Source organism: Quercus robur, chromosome 2 (assembly GCF_932294415.1).
Source record: "Quercus robur chromosome 2, dhQueRobu3.1, whole genome shotgun sequence".
Classification (NCBI taxonomy): Eukaryota; Viridiplantae; Streptophyta; class Magnoliopsida; order Fagales; family Fagaceae; genus Quercus; species Quercus robur.
In genome coordinates, this window is record NC_065535.1 from 17017911 (window position 1) to 17037400 (window position 19490).

General features: G+C 35.4%; 1 protein-coding gene across 2 annotated transcripts; it reads left to right on the top strand.

Moving 5' to 3' along the window:
* Window positions 1–1081: 1081 nt before the first annotated feature.
* On the top strand, window positions 1082–19383 carry LOC126712685 (stromal processing peptidase, chloroplastic). Of its 2 annotated transcripts, XM_050412119.1 has the most exons (25): window positions 1082–1390; window positions 2313–2556; window positions 3745–3986; window positions 5528–5726; window positions 6268–6315; window positions 6560–6667; window positions 6761–6949; window positions 7050–7349; window positions 8029–8130; window positions 8877–9011; window positions 10276–10500; window positions 11340–11543; window positions 11653–11823; window positions 12098–12247; window positions 12902–13039; window positions 13734–13961; window positions 14072–14224; window positions 14422–14548; window positions 14639–14771; window positions 15869–15989; window positions 16077–16157; window positions 16453–16554; window positions 16947–17231; window positions 17687–17771; window positions 19018–19383. In XM_050412119.1, exons 1-23 carry the CDS (start codon window positions 1224–1226, stop codon window positions 17178–17180), a joined length of 3801 nt encoding a protein of 1266 aa, XP_050268076.1. In that variant the 5' UTR covers window positions 1082–1223; the 3' UTR covers window positions 17181–17231; window positions 17687–17771; window positions 19018–19383. The 2 variants fall into 2 exon arrangements, with proteins under 2 accessions (XP_050268076.1, XP_050268075.1); XM_050412118.1 differs by lacking the exon at window positions 17687–17771 and having other exon boundaries at window positions 1084–1390.
* Window positions 19384–19490: the final 107 nt, after the last annotated feature.

Below are 19490 nucleotides of genomic sequence, written 5' to 3' on the forward strand. Positions count from 1 at the left end.
TTCACATTTATTACGGTGTCTTTCCTCACCTTGTGAGCCATTGTAACTCTCTAAACCAATCACTTATTTTTTTAACAAAAGGTGATGGGTTTTAGTTCACAATATGAAAAGAAATATAAAAAATGAATTTTGAATGGATATTTAAATGGAATAGAGAAAACATAAAAGTATCTTGAAAATGATTTAAACTAGGTAGGTAAAATAGAAATGTAGATTTAAAAAAAAAAAAAATTAAGTCAAATTTGGGTTAGAATTTGAAAATACTATTAGAAACCATCTTAGGATAGATGACAAATCTCCATTTGTATTTTCAATGGATCATTTTAGGTTTTAAATCAAGGCCCAATAATTTTGTGTCTGTTTAGAAATATTTTATCTAGTTTTTTGCTAAAGTATACATGCACTTTAAGAAATTGAATGAAATTTTTAAAAACTGTACATAAAATCTAAAAGTTGAATTTATAAGCTTAAGTCAAACAAAGATTTTGAATTTTTTTTTTTTTTTTAAATGGGTTGAAATGAGCATATTTTGTATCAACCTAACACAACCAATTTTATTCTATTTTTGAATAATTTAATAAGTGTTCACAAAAGCTTCAAGCAATGGCAGCGAGAAGATCTTACTAGAGGAGAAGATCCAATCCGATCAGGTAGTTGTTTTGGGTTTTGTATTTGGATTTGTTCATGGGTTTTTGGGGCTTGGAAGAACAAGAAAGTTTGTCTCCAATTCTTGAAGCAAAAGGAAGCAAAACTAAATTGAGTTCGTAAGACTCGATTTCTAGATGACAGAACTCGAGTTCGATGCCTACATGGACCAAGTATCCACCTTAAATGCTGCATGATGGGAAAATCAAGTAAGTTATACTCAATTTATAACTCCAAAATTGAGTCTTTTGGTCTCAAGTTGTTAGATACCCAAATAGCTTCAAAACTTTGTTAACTAAAAAATTAGTTTGGCTTTTAGTGTTATTTAAAACAAATAAATAAATAAATAAAAATCCTTGACTGCCCCAAAGATCAACCTAACCAATCACTACACCTCACATGTTCATTTCCATAAGCTGCATTGGCGGTGTATGGGAACCCTACTCTCTTGAAGAAAAAAAAAATCAATCGAAAGGATCCGTTTGTAAGGCAAGCCTGCTCTCCCCTGCTTCCCAACCCCACCCTCAGACAAAAGTATCAAGTTATCTCTCTCTCTGTAATTTCTCAATCTTGCAAAAATGGCTGCGTTAAGCTCCGTGGTTGGAAGCAGCAGCGTCCCTCAAATCCAATCTTTAAAACAGAGAGACACTCATCCCAGAAGACGCCTTAATTCGCTCCTCTCTCTGCCTCCTCGTTCTCACCCTTTGACCCGACTCCATCTCAACCATCTTTCCACCAGAACCAGGTTTTTATTTTTTATTTTTATTTTTTAATTTGTTTTTCCGGCTTTATTAATTAGGTTATTGTTAATTCTCAGTTACACAAACTTGTTTTCATAGCCATGGAATTGACATGAATATCATACTAGCATATGTTTGTTTGTGCTTCCTGTCCCTATGTTCTTCAAAACTAAAAAAAAAAAAAAAAAAAGTGAAATTAATCAGTCTGCGTGCTTGGTAGTGTTGCGTCTTTCATTATTTAATGCTTTATATCCGTGTCCACAAAAAACGGGGAGTAATTACTCTCACTAATAATGACCAATTCAGCCGAGAGCTTTATAGCTCAACTGGATGGCACTTTCTAGTTTTCAACGAAGACATCCGGGTTCAAATCCCCCACCCCCAACTATCGAATTATCCAAAAAAATCAATTCCGAGAACAAAATAATTAGTGAAATAACAAATGCCTTGGCATGTTTTTTTAATTATTTTTTTATAGTTTGATAGTTACAATGGGTTTTTGAACTCTAGATGTCTCTGTCGTAAACATTAGAAGGTGCTAGTTGAGCTATAAAGCTTTTGGCGTGTTTTTATTGAATGTTCTATTTTCGTGTAACAATCACATACATTTCTTAAGCTTTAGGACATGTTTCTTTAAGCAATTCTTGTCTCAAAAAACCAGTTGAAAAATTAAATAAATAAAAAATTGCTCTTGCCAATTTCTGTTGTACCTTTATAATTGCCATTTGTAGGGCCAATGAGCTCTGGCTCAAATGGCACTTCCAAGGGTAAGGCCTTACTTTAAAACCTGTTTAAAGAAATTGCCTTTAGTATGCCATATACTTGTGTATTTACATTTTCAGTATGACTACTTTATTGCTACTTATAGTAATGGGTAGAAATAATAATCCTTTTTAAATTGTTTTTCCATGTTATTGCGGATGACAGGTACCCACTTGAACTTGGTCATGGCAGATTAGCGAATCACAGAAAGAAGAATAATGCTTGGAAGCATCATTCTTCCATGCTTGGTGAACCAGTGACTGAAGCACCTTTTTTAGGACAGACCGCCTGCTTTAGTTGCTCCCTCAACCGCAGAATAACTCGTCCCACTTTCAAAAGATCTATACCATGGGCCTTTCATGACAAATCTACTTTTCATCTCTCCAAGCATGGTCTTGGCAATACTTCTGTAAGTATACCGGATCAAATTCCTTCAGTTAAATTACATCGAATTTGCTCTTCTCAACTGATTTTTATGTGTGTGTGTCTATGCGCACGCAATCAAGTGTTTTTTTTCTCTCTCCTCTCCTCTCCTCACCCCCCACCCGCCCCCCCCCCCCCCTCCCCAAATCTTGGAGGTGTCTATGAACTTCCATATGTAATTGAGTGGTTGCTTCTAATTTTTATGATGTTGCATCACATAATATGAAGAGGAAATAATTATTTTATTAGCATGGATTTTATGGAACAGATATTGGGTCACCATTTTGATAGTTCATTGATGACCAAATATGTGTTTCTCTCAAACCTTTAGAACAATCACTTAAAAAAGATTTTTTTTTTTTTTTTTTTTTTTTTGGTGGGTTCTTCTAATCTGAACCCAATGAAGGTAGGACCTTTTTGTTGACTAGGATTGCACCTGAGTTGTTTCAGTCAATGAATTATTGAAATCAATTTCATTACCTTTAAAAAAATTATAATAAGTTACTTCTAGTAAAAAAAGTTACTTGAAGTGATTTGTTTCTAACTTCCTAGTTCAGGTCAGAAAGTTGCACAGTCATCTCATTCTTTTGCCCAGCTTGTTATCTGAATTGTATGGCATATGCTTTTACTCAGTCTTAGGCTGATTATTACTGTTATATTTGTTGTTTGTTGTTATCAAGCAACTAATTAAGAGTTATCTTAAGCCTGAAACAGCATTTTTCAGCTCACTGTGATATCTGTACGAATTGCAAAACAATGTTTGACTTTTATCTTCTTCTTTTTTTTCTTTTGGGGGTGGGGGTGGGGGTGGGGGTGGGGGAGGGGGGGGGGGGGGGGGGCTTCTAGAAACAGTTTAGTCAGATACTGATTCTAGAAACAGCTCACTGTGATATCTGTACTGTTTCATGTTTAGTCAGATACTGATTCTTTTGTCTGTTGTATATTAAGATGGCTTTTATAAGGTAAGGTCTGGTTCAAATGGTACCTCCTCTATAACAGAGCGGAGGGTGAGGTTGTGGTTATGATCCACTTGATATGTGTGTAATTCACTAATTGAAATAGAAGAGAAGGCATGTATGAGATGATTTGTTTTAATTTAGTGCACTCCAATTTCCCTTCTCGTTACTCCCAAGACAATATTTGTCAACTTTTTTGTACTCTTTATATTCTTCAGGTGAAGTTTGATCATATTCCGCGAGCAACTGTTGGTCCAGATGAGCCACATGCAGCAAATACAGCCTGGCCAGATGGTGTTCTTGAAAAACAAGATTTAGATATATCTTATCCTGAGAGAGAACAACTAAATTTGGATGGGTTCTTAAGTTCTGAACTCCCGTCTCACCCAAAGTTGTATCGAGGACAACTAAAAAATGGATTGCGATATCTTATTTTACCAAATAAAGTACCTCCAAATAGGTATGGTTCATCCACAACTGTCCATTTGGTACCTTTTATTTATTTTATAGCTTTTTAAGAATGAAGTGTTCTAATAAGTTGTACCTGTTGTGGGGGGGGGGGGGGGGGGGGGGGAGTTGAAAAGTTTTACTTTGAAAAAGTGTGGTTTTAAAAAGGCATACTGAATGGTTTATGCATGGATTATGCATGATAATGACAAGCCACAAGTTTAATGTGCAGCTAATTAAAACACGTATCACTTACAAAACATCGAAGTATTGCTCATAGATTTGTAAAATTTTATGCAAATTTCATTGAAATTTAATGTTTCATATCTCTTCGCACAAATATCATACATTTCATTGCAATTTTATTTGCTAGACTCATTGTCAATGCAAGGTTATAGGTTAATTCCAAAAAATGTCCATCGCTCCAACATTTTTTTTTATTTGGTAATCTTCCTTTTAAATAATTGGTTTACTCCAAGGGGTTGCCTCTCTTTTTGTGCTTTTAATTGCATTTATTTACTCATAAAAAAATTGTTTACTCCAGGTATGCTTGTCTAAAGTGAGTGCTAATTGAGGATTGATCTCCAACCTAAATTTAGGGGTTGGTATTATTTAATGTTGAAATGCATTTGGATTAGGTTTTTTTTTTTTTTTAGCTTATTAGATTAAATGTAGCTCTTTAATACTCCCTCTTTCTAGGTATAGCTGTACTTTTACCAACTTTTCAGCAAATAAGCTTTTTAACAAAAAGTTAACCCTAATGCACAGTTACTTTTTTTTATAGATGATGTTGATTGGAACTAATCCTAATGTTCAAGTTTTGTCATTTTTCCGTTTGTGATTCCATATGTGATTAGCACTTGGTTTTATATTTAATGTAGAGTTATACATGAAATGTTTCAAGTACTATGGCGGTATGGCGACTAACCTCCTTTGCCAATTCACCATTGATGTAGCACAAATATAAAATGATGATGGAAGACAAAGAATCTAGTTCAATATGATTTTTATGTTCAGTGAACTATAATTAGTACCTAATAGTTGTATTTGTTGAACTAGCGTTGATTTTATTAAACTACCTACTGCAAAACCCTCCCCTCCCACAGGTTGAAAACTTGACATGTCCCTTATGACTTGAAAGTAAAGAAATTTTAAAGAATTAATGGTAGATGTTACAGAAATATGTGATATGTCAGAGGATTAAACATTAAGTGTCTGGACAAAAGTACTGAATATGCATGTGATAATCTATCATATGTAAACAACTAATATAATGCCTTTATATTTAATAGTATGATAAGTTTTGGTTAAAAAAAGAAAATTGTAGAAGCTTGATAATAGGCAAAACTTAGAATTTTTTTTTTTTTTCGGGTGCAATGATTAATGAATAAGTTTGCCTCTTCATGTATCAGAAGGGCATAATGGAAAGAATTGCCTATTTGTTTTCTTTGTATTGATTGTCACTTTTGCTAAAAAAATACTATGCAGCTGAGATGATCTCTGCCCTCCTCTTGCTTGCTCTTATGTAAAAATGATTTGCCTCTTTGTTTTTAGGTTTGAAGCGCATATGGAAGTTCATGCTGGATCAATTGAGGAGGAGGATGATGAGCAAGGAATTGCCCATATGATTGAACATGTTGCTTTCCTTGGAAGTAAGAAGCGTGAGAAACTTCTTGGAACAGGAGCCCGATCTAATGCTTATACTGATTTCCACCATACAGTGTTCCACATCCATTCTCCAACTAGCACAAAGGTTTTTTTTTTTCCTATAGCCCTATTGAATTAATTGATTGTAATTTCTGAAAGGATGCCCTATAATCATCTTGTGTAGTGATTCTTCTATTCTTTAATAAAAAATTTATTACTTATAGAAAAGGTTTCTTCTTTTAGGTTTTTAATTAATATTTTCTACTAGGTATAGACCTTTTTTATTTTTATTTTTATGATTACAAGGTTTAGACATTGGATACTGATTTAATTGGGCCATTTGATTTGTTCTCTTACCAACTTAAGTTATGCTCCATTGGTAGGTGTTCCTTTTTTCTTGATGCACATTCGCATGTATTGCATTTTCTTTTATACAGAATTTATTAAACTTAGTAGTCGTTAAAAAAGTACTTATTGTAAAAAAAAAGTACACAAATCTGTGAAGTCAAGTTAGTGACATGCGGAATTTTGTGTTTACTTATGAAGGATAAATAATTCGTATCTCATTTTGTTTTCTTTAAATAAAGAATACGAGTTACAATCAATGTCTCATTCATTTACTGACTGTAGTTGGGTGGTGCTTGCAGGACTCTGATGGAGATCTGCTTCCATCTGTGCTGGATGCTCTGAACGAGGTAAGATTTAGTTGGATTCTGCCATAAGCTTTTTGTGTGTGCCTTGTTGTAGAAAGATAATTCATTAGTAAGCTGAGTGTTTGCTACTTAGTGCTTATGTCATATTAGCATGGAAATCATCTTTTAATTTCTTTCAATTTGTTCCCTTTTTTCAAAAAAGCTTTTCTTAGCTGAAGTACAGCGTCTTATGTAATGAGTTTTGTAATGCTCTGCCTGATGAAATCTATTTCATTCATGCATAAAGATAGCGTTCCACCCAAAATTTCTTTCTTCTAGAGTTGAAAAGGAACGTCGTGCTATACTTTCAGAACTCCAGATGATGAATACAATAGAGTATCGTGTTGATTGTCAGGTATGGACTAAAGATATTTTTGTGTTTTAGCTGGTTGATATTTGCACATTGGTGGCCAAATGTCATACTTTTCTTGCCTTCTTTTGAACTCAGTTGTTACAACACCTGCATTCTGAAAATAAGCTGAGCAAAAGGTTCCCAATCGGATTAGAAGAGCAGATTAAGAAATGGGATGCAGATAAAATAAGAAAATTTCATGAGCATTGGTACTTCCCTGCAAATGCAACCTTGTACATAGTGGGGGATATTGATAACATCTCAAAGACAGTTGACCAGATTGAAGTATGTCGTAAATCTTGTTAATTATCATTTGTAACATCGGAGTCCAGATGAGAAATATTTTAACTTTTGAATTTGACAATAGTTAGTTTTTTCCATGCAGGCTATCTTTGGGCAGACTGGCCTAGAAAATGAGCCAGTTTCTGCACCTGGTCCTAGTGCATTTGGTGCCATGGCTAGTTTTCTTGTTCCTAAGCTCTCAGCTGGGCTTGCTGGAAGTTTATCTAATGAAAAATCATCTAGTTCTTTAGATCAATCTAAAATTTTAAAGAAAGAGAGGCATGCAGTTCGTCCTCCAGTGAAGCATAATTGGTCTCTCCCTGGAAGCAGCATCGATGTGAAGCTTCCACAGATATTCCAGCACGAGCTGCTACAAAACTTCTCAATCAATTTCTTCTGCAAGGTATGGTGATTTTTTTAATAAATAAATTTACTTGTCATGTTTCATTAGTATAGGGCTTCATGTGAAGATGTCTTTGTTTTGTTGGTAAATACTGTGGTTTGGTCACTAGTTTGTGCCTTTACAACTTCCTACTTAAAGAATTACTTAATTTAAAGGGTAAACTTGAAGAGATAATAAAGGGAATATAGAGAAAACTTTGGAGGGATGCTCTACTGAGAAGTAGTAGATTGCTTCATATTACAATGCTAAAGGAGAATAAATTGAAAATTGGTTCCTTGTTTTCTTTACAAATAGGAGACAAGTGAAAGAAATAGTACCCTATATTTGTCTACATTGGGCTAACAAAAGGATTGGCCCTAGAAGAATTTCCCCTCTTTTTGATAAGTAAAGAATATGTTTAAGAGCCCAAAAAAGGGTCTCACTTATTACATGGGGAGTGTATAAGAGCAACACCAAAAAATACAACTCAAGCTAATATCAAAGTTTAAAATTTGGTTAACTTGGTCACTTATCAAAAAACAATTTGGTTAACTTGGTGGTCTTCAGTTTTTTATGATTCATATTTAATGTTTGAGCCTTCAACGAGTGTATATGATTACCATTTTTCTCTCTTTTTTTTATGTTTTATTTTTAATATGGATTTTTTTTTTTTGGTTGGGGGGGATTTAATTTTGTGCAGATTCCAGTGAACAAGGTTCAAACATACAGTGATTTGCGAAATGTTTTGATGAAGAGAATATTTCTATCTGCCTTACATTTCCGAATCAATACAAGATACAAGGTGGGTTGCAATTATTATTGTACTATTTCCTACCACTATTATAAATTAGTTGATTGCAATTCAGGTAATTATTGTTTAGTATGAGTTTCGCGCCGCCCCCCCCCCCCCCCCCCCCCCCCGGAAAATTGTTCTGTCTGAGTTGATTGCAGCTGATTACTCTTATAATCAAAGTATGATTTTCATCATGTTCCTTTCCTTTTTTGTTTGAGTGGGTTTTGCTTCATCTTCTTTGTTATGCAAGTGAAGATTGTTCCTTTAAGTTATGTGTAAATGATAAAAGTATATAAAGGTCGTACCTAGTGCACAAAGGTTCTACTTTTGCAAGGTCTAAAAAAATGATGAAAGTATCTAGTACTACTAAAAATGGACAAACAGGGGGTGAGTCCAAATGGACCTACCTTGGTGAGGTTCCACATCATAAAATAAAAATAAAAAAAAGGGACAAGCAATGGAATTTTACTTATTGGTAGTAAATGGTTCAATTTCAATTCCTTACCTGTGTTAACTATTTGCATATTAAAAGAGAAAAAAAGATATAACCAGGTAATGAAATTGCAATAACACGTTTGAAAGATATAACCAGTTAATGAAATTACAATAATTCATTTGAAACTTTCAATCAGGTTGATAATGGGTACGATAGAGGCTGCTTAAATCATTTTGTCTGTGTGCTGAAACCCTGTTTGGTGCTTGGAAAAACCCTTTTTTTCTGTCCAAAAGTGTAGCTAACCTACATAAATTTTCAGAGTTCAAATCCGCCCTTCACTTCAATTGAATTGGACCATAGTGATTCTGGAAGGGAAGGATGCACTGTCACTACTCTTACAGTAAGTGCTGAACCGAAGAATTGGCAGAGTGCAATTAGGGTGGCTGTCCAAGAGGTTTGTACTCTTACCATTCCATAAATACAATCTTCATGCATTGATTTTGGTGTAGTAGCTATGTTATGTTCTTTTGTATCTTTTTTGGTTGTCATCATTGAACCTGATAGTGGACTGGCACTCAGCTGGACATGCTTGGCTTGCATTTGGGCATGCTTGGGTGGTTATTTGAGGCCCATGGGGCCAGGATGGTACAAAATTCAAGGCCCAATTATTTTTGACGGTGGGAATGGGCTTAATTGGAAATTTCATAATTGAGCAGCCTGTCTTGGGCTGCAAATTTGTGTGTGTTTTTTTTAAATTTATTATTTAAAATGATTTGACCAAGTAATATATAACACGTGTACCCCTAAACCCGATCCTCTATCCTTTGGGCATGGCTGATGCCATAAATATATTAGCTGGACAGGCTTGGGCAGATTTTTTAGGCCTCATTGGCCTGGCTCGCACAAAATTCAAGACCCAACTACTGTTCAGGGTGGGACTTCGCTTAATTGGAAATTTCTTTGCAGAGCAGCCTGTCCTGTAATGCAAAATTGTGTGTGTGTGTGTGTGTTTTTATTTAAGATGATTTGACTAAGATATAACACTTCTAACCCCTAGAACTAGTCCTCAATCCTTTGGCCATGACTGATGCCAAAGAATACTGTCATAAGATTGAGATCAACAGACTCCAATAACTTCAAGGTCCAGAACCATTCAATCATGAATTCTGATAAGCTCCTTGTGAGAATGTGCAGTGGAGCTTGTGCTTTGTGTGCAGTCTCAAATTACTTAGAACTGTTGATCTCAGGTCCAAGAGGAGGTTCAATGTGTTTTCTGGTTTTTTTTTTTTTTTTTTTTTTTAAAAGGAAGAAAAAGAAAAAGTTTGTTCTTTAAGCCAACATAAGCGGGCCTCGCTATCATTTTTTCTTACAGGGCTGAGCACAGGCTCAAACTGGGCCAGTTAGGGCGGGGATCTGCAGTGAATCTAATGACAGGCCTAAAGCCTGGCCCTAAACCTGCTCCTACCAATGATAAAGTCTTTTTATCACGTTTCAGTGATTGGATTTATTTATTTATTCCCTTTATTTGCTAAATATTAAAATATGATGCAGCAACGACCACAATGAGATTTATATTTTATTGTAGTGGCCAATGCAGTCCATTTCTATTTGAAAGAAATTTTGTGGCTGTCTTGATGCCATTGAAGTACTAAGATGATTGTCTTAATTTTCTGCATAATTCTTTTTTCCTAGTATCTAATAAGTTTTGTGTGATGCAGGTTCGAAGGCTGAAAGAGTTTGGTGTCACCAAGGGAGAATTGACACGCTATATGGATGCACTGTTAAAAGATAGTGAACACCTAGCAGCTATGATAGATAATGTGTCATCCGTAGATAATTTGGATTTTATTATGGAGAGTGATGCACTGGGCCATACAGTGATGGATCAGATACAAGGACATGAGAGCTTGGTAGCTGTTGCTGGAACAGTTACACTTGAAGAGGTAATTTCGTTTATGATGATCCTACTTGTTCATCTACTGCATTGATAAATCAAGTTTTGTTCTTCTTCCTTTCTTTCCATATTAGGTCTGCAAAAATCTAAGTACCGCTTTTGTTTCATCAACTTTTTTACTAAATATGCAATGACATTATGAAGCATCACCTTATACTAATTACTTCTTTGCATTTGTAACTTTGTATTACGATTCTTTTGATAATTTATATTGGTATCATAATATGTAATATATTACAGACAGAAATGTGGTTTCCAAATAGTCATTTCATTTGTTCCTGTTAATATTTATTAGTTAGTCGAGGTTTGAATTCCCATATTTTTGTGTTATATTCTTTAAAATTGTTTTCCTAATCCTAATGCCTTTCTGCGTCCAAGTTGAAAGAAAGTATAAGGTTCATTTTAAGTTTTGATTACCTCAGTCTTATACTAAGCTCCTTTTATCGTCTTGGACTTGTAGTTGATCAACACATATCTTTGTTTGGTAATTATCAACAAATTTTGTATCTTAAACTTGTATGATTGTACTAGCCAAAAAAAAAAAAATCTCTTATGATTGTGGCAGTGTTTACAATTTTCAAATTTATCTGGTACCAAATGCCTTGATTTCCAAGAAAAATATATGATGGGAGAATAAATTATTGGCAAGCTTAATGTTAGGGGACATGTTTTCAAGTTAGTTTTGGTGCATGTGGGCTGGTTTACTCTTGAATTGTTTCAGTTTGCCTTCGGAGCTATAATCTGATCACTTTTATTTCTTCTGTTTTTTATCTGCATTGCTGTCTTGCATTTTATGTTTTCAATTTCTAAATAAATTTTGCGGTGCAGGTAAATTCTGTTGGTGCTAAGGTGTTGGAGTATATTGCTGATTTTGGAAAAGCCACTGCACCCCTTCCTGCAGCGATTGTAGCATGTGTTCCCAAGAAAGTGCATGTTGAAGGAATGGGTGAAACTGAGTTCAAGATATCCCCAAATGAGATTACAGATGCTATGAAAGCTGGATTAGAGGAACCCATTGAGGCTGAGCCTGAGGTTTTCTTTATCATCAATTTTGCTTCCTTCCCACTTAAATTTCTTTGTATGGTAAAAACTTCTTGCAAAGTAGATTTTATTGCTTATTTCGTTTTCCATATTTGAGCAGCTTGAGGTGCCAAAAGAGTTGATTACTTCATCACAGTTACAGGAGTTAAGGCTCCAACGAAGACCATCATTTATTCCTTTAAGTCAAGAAACGAATGCCACAAAAGTGCATGACAAGGAAACGGGGATCACTCAATGCCGTCTTTCAAACGGAATTCCCATTAATTACAAGGTATTTTTGGAGATGTTTGTATTCAATTGCTCATGAAGCAATTACAATGAATGGACATTCACTATTTCAATATTTTTGAAATGTGATTGGATCTGGTCTACGGTATCTGCATGTATGTGCTTAGATATGGTTCTAGAAGAATGGAACCTTGGTTTAAGATGCAGTTTTTCTTGTGAGACATGTTTGTATTTCTCTTCTATTAATATAAATTTGATTTTTACCTTTAAGCTTCTCTGTCTCTCTCGTTCACTATTCACATCTTTCTTATACACAGATTTCTCGTACTGAAGCCCAAGGAGGTGTAATGAGGCTTATAGTTGGTGGGGGGCGAGCAACTGAAAGCTCTGAGTCAAAAGGAGCTGTTGTTGTGGGTGTTCGAACTCTTAGTGAAGGAGGTCGTGTTGGCAACTTTTCAAGGGAGCAGGTCTTAACACTTTATTTTTCCAATTTTAACCAAATGAAAACAATCCTTAATTGTACATTCCATATGGCCAGAACCATAATATTAATTTTGCATCCCAGTTTCAAGATGGGGAGATACAACTTTGCCACAAGGTTATCATAAGGATTTAAAGCTAAATGAAATTTTCTAAAAAATATTAGATAATGTTTGTCACTTATGGGCTTTTTCATTAAAAAAAAAATAGATGAGGGTTTTGGTATTCTGTTTGTTCTTTTTTTTTTTTTACTATCACTAATCATTGGCAGAGAGAAATTCTTATTGGTTGATTATATTTCAGGCATCGGTCAATAGTTTTTGAATTAATTTTGTGAGCGCTTTTTTTATAAAAAAAGTATCTGAAACTACTTGAATTTAGATAATTTGAATGATAGCAAAAAAATAAGGAGCAACTCATGTTTGTTATTACTATATATATAGCTGTCGTTCCCTTTCCCTGCCGGTGTATTTGATTTGAACCATGGGACAGAGTGATTAGCCAGTTGTTATTTGATGAGACCCACATTCATTTGCTCTTATCACCAAATAATGTGCTTGTTCTGCTTGTATTCTGTCAGGATAGATTGACCTCCTCCTGTTATGCTAATTGTGTGCCATATGCTTAATGTGCTGCTGCAGGTAGAACTTTTCTGTGTGAATCATCTGATAAATTGCTCTTTGGAGTCTACAGAGGAGTTCATTTGTATGGAGTTCCGTTTTACATTAAGAGATAATGGGATGCGTGCGGCTTTCCAGTTACTTCATATGGTGCTGGAGGTAAGCCCATTGTCAACAGTACATGTGGTTTCAGTCAGTAATGTTTTTGAAGTTTTGGGCTTCACTTTTTTGTCCCAAGCAGAATAAGAATTAGAACCCTAATTAATCCCCTTAAATTCATGTGTGTGACTGTTTTTTAATATTCACTTCTGTGTGAATATGAGGTCACATCCTATGACCAACAGATATTTGAGGAGATTGAGGTAGGTGATTCGGGTTTCAGTTCTTCTGTCACTTGGCAAGAAACCAAAAGTTACTACAAAATGAAAAGAGTTTTATCATTTATCATTTTTTAAATGAATTAAAAAAAGAAAAAAAAAAGAGTTTTATCAATTGTGAATTCATAATCATTATTATCTTAATTTAAAACATTGATTTATTTGTAACATAGAAATGAACCAAAAAGGAAAAAAGAAGCATGCGCTTTCATCAATGTATCCTGAAATTACAGTTTGCACATTCCATTTTATTTTTCCCAAACCAGTTATGTTTACATAAAAATGACTGCCATTAAAAGTTGTGGGACAACGCATTTCTATGACCCAAAAGAACTTGTATGTATTACACCCTCCAGGGATTGCAATGGGTGGGGAGATTGTTTCCTGAGCCCTCCTCCCTCTTCCCTGTGCCCTTGCTAGGGAAATTAATGTTTTTGTTCATTCAAATACCTAATGGTGGTTTTCTGGGTTTGCAGCATAGTGTCTGGCTCGAAGACGCATTTGATAGAGCGAGACAGTTATATTTGTCATATTACCGGTCCATTCCGAAAAGCTTAGAGCGGTCAACTGCTCACAAACTCATGTTAGCAATGTTGGATGGAGATGAGCGTTTTGTTGAGCCTACACCAAATTCTCTACAAAATTTGACATTGCAATCTGTGAAGGATGCAGTGATGAATCAGTTTGTTGGAAATAACATGGAGGTGCATAGTTACCTACTTCTAGATCTTTTTTTTGAACATCACTGGATGACGTATTGCTATTGAACACTGCATTTCTTATCATGAAAAGCTTGTATGTATTCAATGGACAGGTGAGTATTGTTGGGGACTTCTCGGAGGAGGAGATTGAGTCTTGTATTCTTGATTACCTGGGCACAGTTGGAGCACCAAGAAATTCTGAGAGTACACATGAATTCAGGCCAATCCTCTTTCGACCATCTCCATCTGATTTGCAGTTTCAGCAAGTGAGAAACAAAGCTGGTTTAGTTGAATACTTCCATTTGTTGATGCTTTGGGCATTATTAATTCTGTGATGCATCTGAAGTACTTTTTGATTGAGTTCTGCCTAGTTTAAGTTTTTTTCTTCTTTGGGAACTTTTGAATTCTGAGTGGCTGTAGTTTATAAATCAACCATGTGAGTACTTATATTTTATTTGTCCAGGTATTCTTGAAAGACACCGATGAGAGAGCATGTGCATATATTGCCGGCCCAGCACCAAACCGTTGGGGTCTTACAGTTGATGGCAAAGACCTGTTAAAGTCAATTAGTAATATTTCAACAGCTGAAGGTGAGTTGGTGCATCATATCTAGAACTAGGTATAAAATGTGATTGGGAATTGGCTATTCATATGTCATTGCTGGGCAATGCCCTCTGCAGTTGCACAGTCAAAATCCGAAGAACTGCACTTGGAGGGGACAGATTTGGAGAAAGAAATGCAAAGAAAACTTCGTGGTCATCCACTTTTCTTTGGCATCACTATGGGGTTGCTGGCCGAGGTCATAAATTCTAGGTAGCTCTTCCTGCACAACTGTACATTTCTCTTGAAACTTATGTTTATGTATCAGAATAACATCAGATTAGAATATGGTTTCTGAAACTTCTGTTTTCCTTTGGATTTCTTGTCATCATTAATTTACATAAAATGTGATAATATAGCTTCAGAATTGCATAGCAGGAGCATTAGCTGTGACGGCTGTAGATATTTCTCAAGCACCTTCTGTTTGTCTGGATTTTCTAGTTTCCATTACTGGAAAGGTGAAGTGTTCCATGCAAAGTTATGAATTTTGTGTCATACCAGATGGTATGGCTGAAATATATCCTACCAGTCACCAAACCAGTATAATAACTCCCTTGAAACTTACGGTTCAAATACTGGGACATTCAACTAGTTCCGGTCTTTTTGGCCAATTTCAGTAGTCTTGGGCTGATACAAGACAATTTTTTTGGAGTTTTTTGAAATTTTCTATAACTTGGAGACAGTTGAAACTCCTTTGATCTCTCTATGGTCTTTGCTATTTGTTCTCCTCCACTAAATTTGGTTTCTCTGTTTGCTCGCATCACCCTAAGTTCAATATCTTGCATAATGTGGCTTCATAGAACGAGTGGTGTTTTAGAATTTAGAGTCTTGAGACACACAAATAGACATTCAGTCTTAGACACAGAGATAGAGAGTTCCAAGCCTACCACAGTAGGACTTCTAGAGCAAAAACAATACCATTAATATATATATATATATATATATATATATGATAGTTTTTTTCATTTAAGTTTGAAATTTGGGACAGTGTCATTAAATGGAAAATCTATTCTACGTAATGGTTGTAATTGTGAACTCTAAGTTGTGTTTGTGTTTTTTTGACTTTTGGTGTATAGCCTTGTATGTAGTTTAAGTTGTGTTAATTTGTAATTATGATATTTCATACTGTGGGTTATTGTATATAATGTTAAGTATATTTTTAAATTGTCAAATTAGTTTCACATTTATGAATATGTATAAAGTGGTAAAGCCAAAACGATACACTGGTATTAACCTGTACTAAAATATTTTGACCAAACCGAAAGTCTCCAATATAGTATTGACAACTTCCTTCCATGTGCTTTGTACAGGCTTTTTACATCCGTCCGGGATTCTCTTGGGCTGACATATGATGTATCATTCGAATTAAATCTATTTGATAGGCTTAAGCTTGGATGGTATGTAATATCAGTAACGTCAACTCCAGGGAAGGTGCGGGTTCAATTTCAAGTAGTCTAATAAAATTTCTTTCCTGTCACTTCAACCTTTTTCATCAGTTTGGATTTACTAAATATTCAGGTACATAAAGCTGTTGAGGCATGCAAGAGTGTTCTCAGAGGTTTGCATGGCAACCAGATTACTCCAAGGGAGTTGGATAGGGTTAGTTACTACCCAAACTGTTCCTGTTGCTTCTCATGATAGCATTATTATTTCAAAAAACTTCCAATTAAGCAAGCAGGACAAGTGCCAGATATGTGAAATGAACTTTTTCAGAAGTTTAGGTGCTCCAAGTCTTCCTAAACTTGGCACGGTGGTTCAACATCTGTCCAGCCCCCATCCCCCTCGCTCCCCCATTTTCCTTGGCATAAGACCAAGAGTTTGTCTTTGTAATAATAAAATATATGAGTATTTTTGCTTAAACTTTGTCCATTCCTTGCACCTATTGCATTTGCAGGCTAAACGGACCCTTCTCATGAGACATGAAGCTGAAATCAAGTCAAATGCCTATTGGCTTGGATTGTTAGCCCACTTGCAAGCTTCTTCTGTTCCAAGGAAGGTAAAATGGGAACATCTCCTTGAGAAAAAATAAATGATAGATATCAAGTGTGCGTTTGAATATCACTTATTTTGCTGAAAACAATAAATAAATAAAATTCTGGTTACTGTTTATTACTGTTCAGCACTGTTTATTGGCCTAAATACACTATTCATGTCTCATGAACAGTGCATTAAGCGCTGGTTAAAAAAAAAAAAAAAAAAAAAAACGCCTGAAACGCAAAACGTCCAAAACGTGGACATGATCCAAACAAACACCAAGTAGAAATTTTTCTGTTGGAAGCAAAAATAGAGTCTAGTTGCCTAGTTGCATGGAATCTTGACATTTCCCTATAATTTCTTATGTTCATTGTTTTGTATTAATATATGCCCCTTGTGATGTTGTTGGCTCAGGACATATCATGCATCAAAGATCTTACATCACTATATGAAGCTGCCAGTATCGAGGACATATACCTTGCTTATGACCAGTTGAAAGTAGATGAGAATTCTTTGTATTCGTGTATTGGGGTTGCTGGGGCTCAGGCTGGTGAGGAAATTACTAGTGAGGATGGATCAGGTGAAGGTTTTCCTGGAGTTCTTCCTGTGGGACGTGGTTTATCGACAATGACACGGCCTACAACATGACCATGCAAATTACTCTGTTGTCTTGTATTGGATTGCTATTGAGGCTAGAAGGTATGTTTCTTGGTAGCTTGTAATTGTGTTTAAAATGCATTCCAATAAATGTATGTATGTAATTTTTCTTTTGTTTGAGGTTAACTTTTCACAAGCCTGGGTCTTTTACTAGCATGCAAGCTAGAGGCACATACACAAACCTACTTTCACACACAAGAACATACTATTATGGGATTGAAGCTATTATGCTTGGAGCTTTGAAAACGTTGTGCTCTAGAATTGCAAGTGGTATTGGGGGTGATCTCTTGGGAAGTCCTTGTGTTGCATTTCTTTCTTTTATTTATAAAAAGAAACAAAAGGGGGGATTACCATATAAAGAAGAGAGAGAGAGAATGAATGTATGTTGTGTCCAACTTCCAGACAACATACTCTCTACCTAATGGTGCATACTACTATCATGTAGGCAATAATATTAGCAGTACATTTACAAGGCACTAATTGCTCTTGTGATGTAGGATCTTTAGGAATTCGGCACTAAATTTGATTTCTTGATGAGATCTTGAAGGGTTCTTGAATAAGGATTGATTTTTAAGGGCTCAGGTAAAGAAAATATTGAATCTTAAATACTTTGATGGCTGTTTGGTGTTAAACAGTGAATAGTCGATAGAACAAGAAATAAAGAAAGGTAAACACTAGGCAAACACACCTAGGTTTTCCTAAGCAATCACACTTAGGTAGGAGAAGGCAATCACACCCTCAAAGATTAAATAAGCTGCTGAAATTTTATTAAAATCAATCTAACTATGAGTATTATTGATTACAATAAAGACTTCATATAGGCTGTCATTAAATCTTATCCTAGAAGGATTAGGACTCTAAATAATCCCTTCCTAGAATGACTAGGATTACTAAGAACAAACAAACTAACAAGGTACTTAAGAACTTCTAAACTAAAGAGGAAAAGTACTCAAAACATAAAAGACTCATGGGCCTTTGGACCTTTGGTACAGCCAAGGACAGCCCATTCCATGAATTTGGAAATTACCAAGTTGCCCGAATTCTAGTAAAACTTAATTAAAGCTGATAAGCAGCTAATAAACAAGAAAAAAACAATAAAATAAGACTCGATTCAACTTTAGACTCACTAAGCAAGGTCCCAAGAGAGTTCTCCATCATTGAAAACATCCCAAATTAATGCTTGAGCACTAGAACCAGCTCTCTCGCCTCTTATAAGTCTTTAAAGGAAGCTTCCAGTTACTTCCCCGTTATCTTGTAGGTCATCAGGCAGGGTATACTCTGATTTATTTGGATTCCAAAACCTGACATTCCACCAGTTTCTTGCCCTAACGGCATCTTGTGACATGGGGCAAAAGATTACTGTGATAAGCAGTGGAGATCCTTTGTTTAAATGTTTTGTTGTGGAAGAGCTCCCAAGTTGTCTTTTGCTTCTTAAATTGAGATGCTCTGTGAAGGTCTCAGAAATGAATGAGATTATTATAGAAACCGGTGCTTATCCCTTCAGCAGCAACCTGAATTGTAAACTAATATTCACAGCACTAAATAACTACCCTGAGTGCAGCAATGTTAAATAATCAAAACTTCACCACATTTTTTGAAATTTATTTAGGTTTAGTTTATAGTTTGCATGAGAGAGTATGCTATGTCCTGTCTGCCCAATAGATGTGAATGCTTTGCCTTCAATCCTTGTATGTTATAAATTATGTGCCGAAGACTTGATTGTCAGTTGCAATTGCTTGTATATGTGTGGCACTAGGGATATCATTGTTGCTTCCCTTTTGTGTGTGTGGCTGTGGGTGTTAATAGTGAACTCATTTTTGCATGTCAGATTTGCTTGCCAAAAAAACGAGTGTCCATCAGATTGGCATAGACGCATAGTGAAAAGCTCACATTGCTTGATGCCTTGATGTCTTGATGTGAAGATCCTTTTACTGAAGTTGTTGGTGGAATTTGCTCATTGCCTTGGGCCTTGGACGTTCAAACAGTCCAAAGTAGTAAGCCTATACATCAAGTTGATTGATCGTTACATGCATAATAAAATCTTGTCCTAATCAATTTTGCTATTTATTTTTATCAGTAGTTGAAAAGCATTGGTACTGATTATTTATTGATACAATGTAATTATTAGATGAGGAAACAAAAAATGTATAGCTTTTATAGTATACAGAAGCCAGCAGCTGGTTTTTTGGCTTGATCAAGCGCATAGACGCTGGAATCAACTCTCTCTCTCTCTCTCTCTCTTTTTAAATTTTAGTTTCACACTTGCAGGGACCATAAGTGGTTCACCAACCTTCTGCCCAA

Bases quoted from the DNA above. Each gene is read 5' to 3' on its own strand.
- LOC126712685 (XM_050412119.1), top strand. From the start codon at position 1,224: ATGGCTGCGTTAAGCTCCGTGGTTGGAAGCAGCAGCGTCCCTCAAATC. The intron at 7,350-8,028 runs GTATGGTGATTT...AATTTTGTGCAG, and splicing joins CAATCAATTTCTTCTGCAAG to ATTCCAGTGAACAAGGTTCA. The intron at 13,962-14,071 runs GTGCATAGTTAC...TTCAATGGACAG, and splicing joins TTGTTGGAAATAACATGGAG to GTGAGTATTGTTGGGGACTT.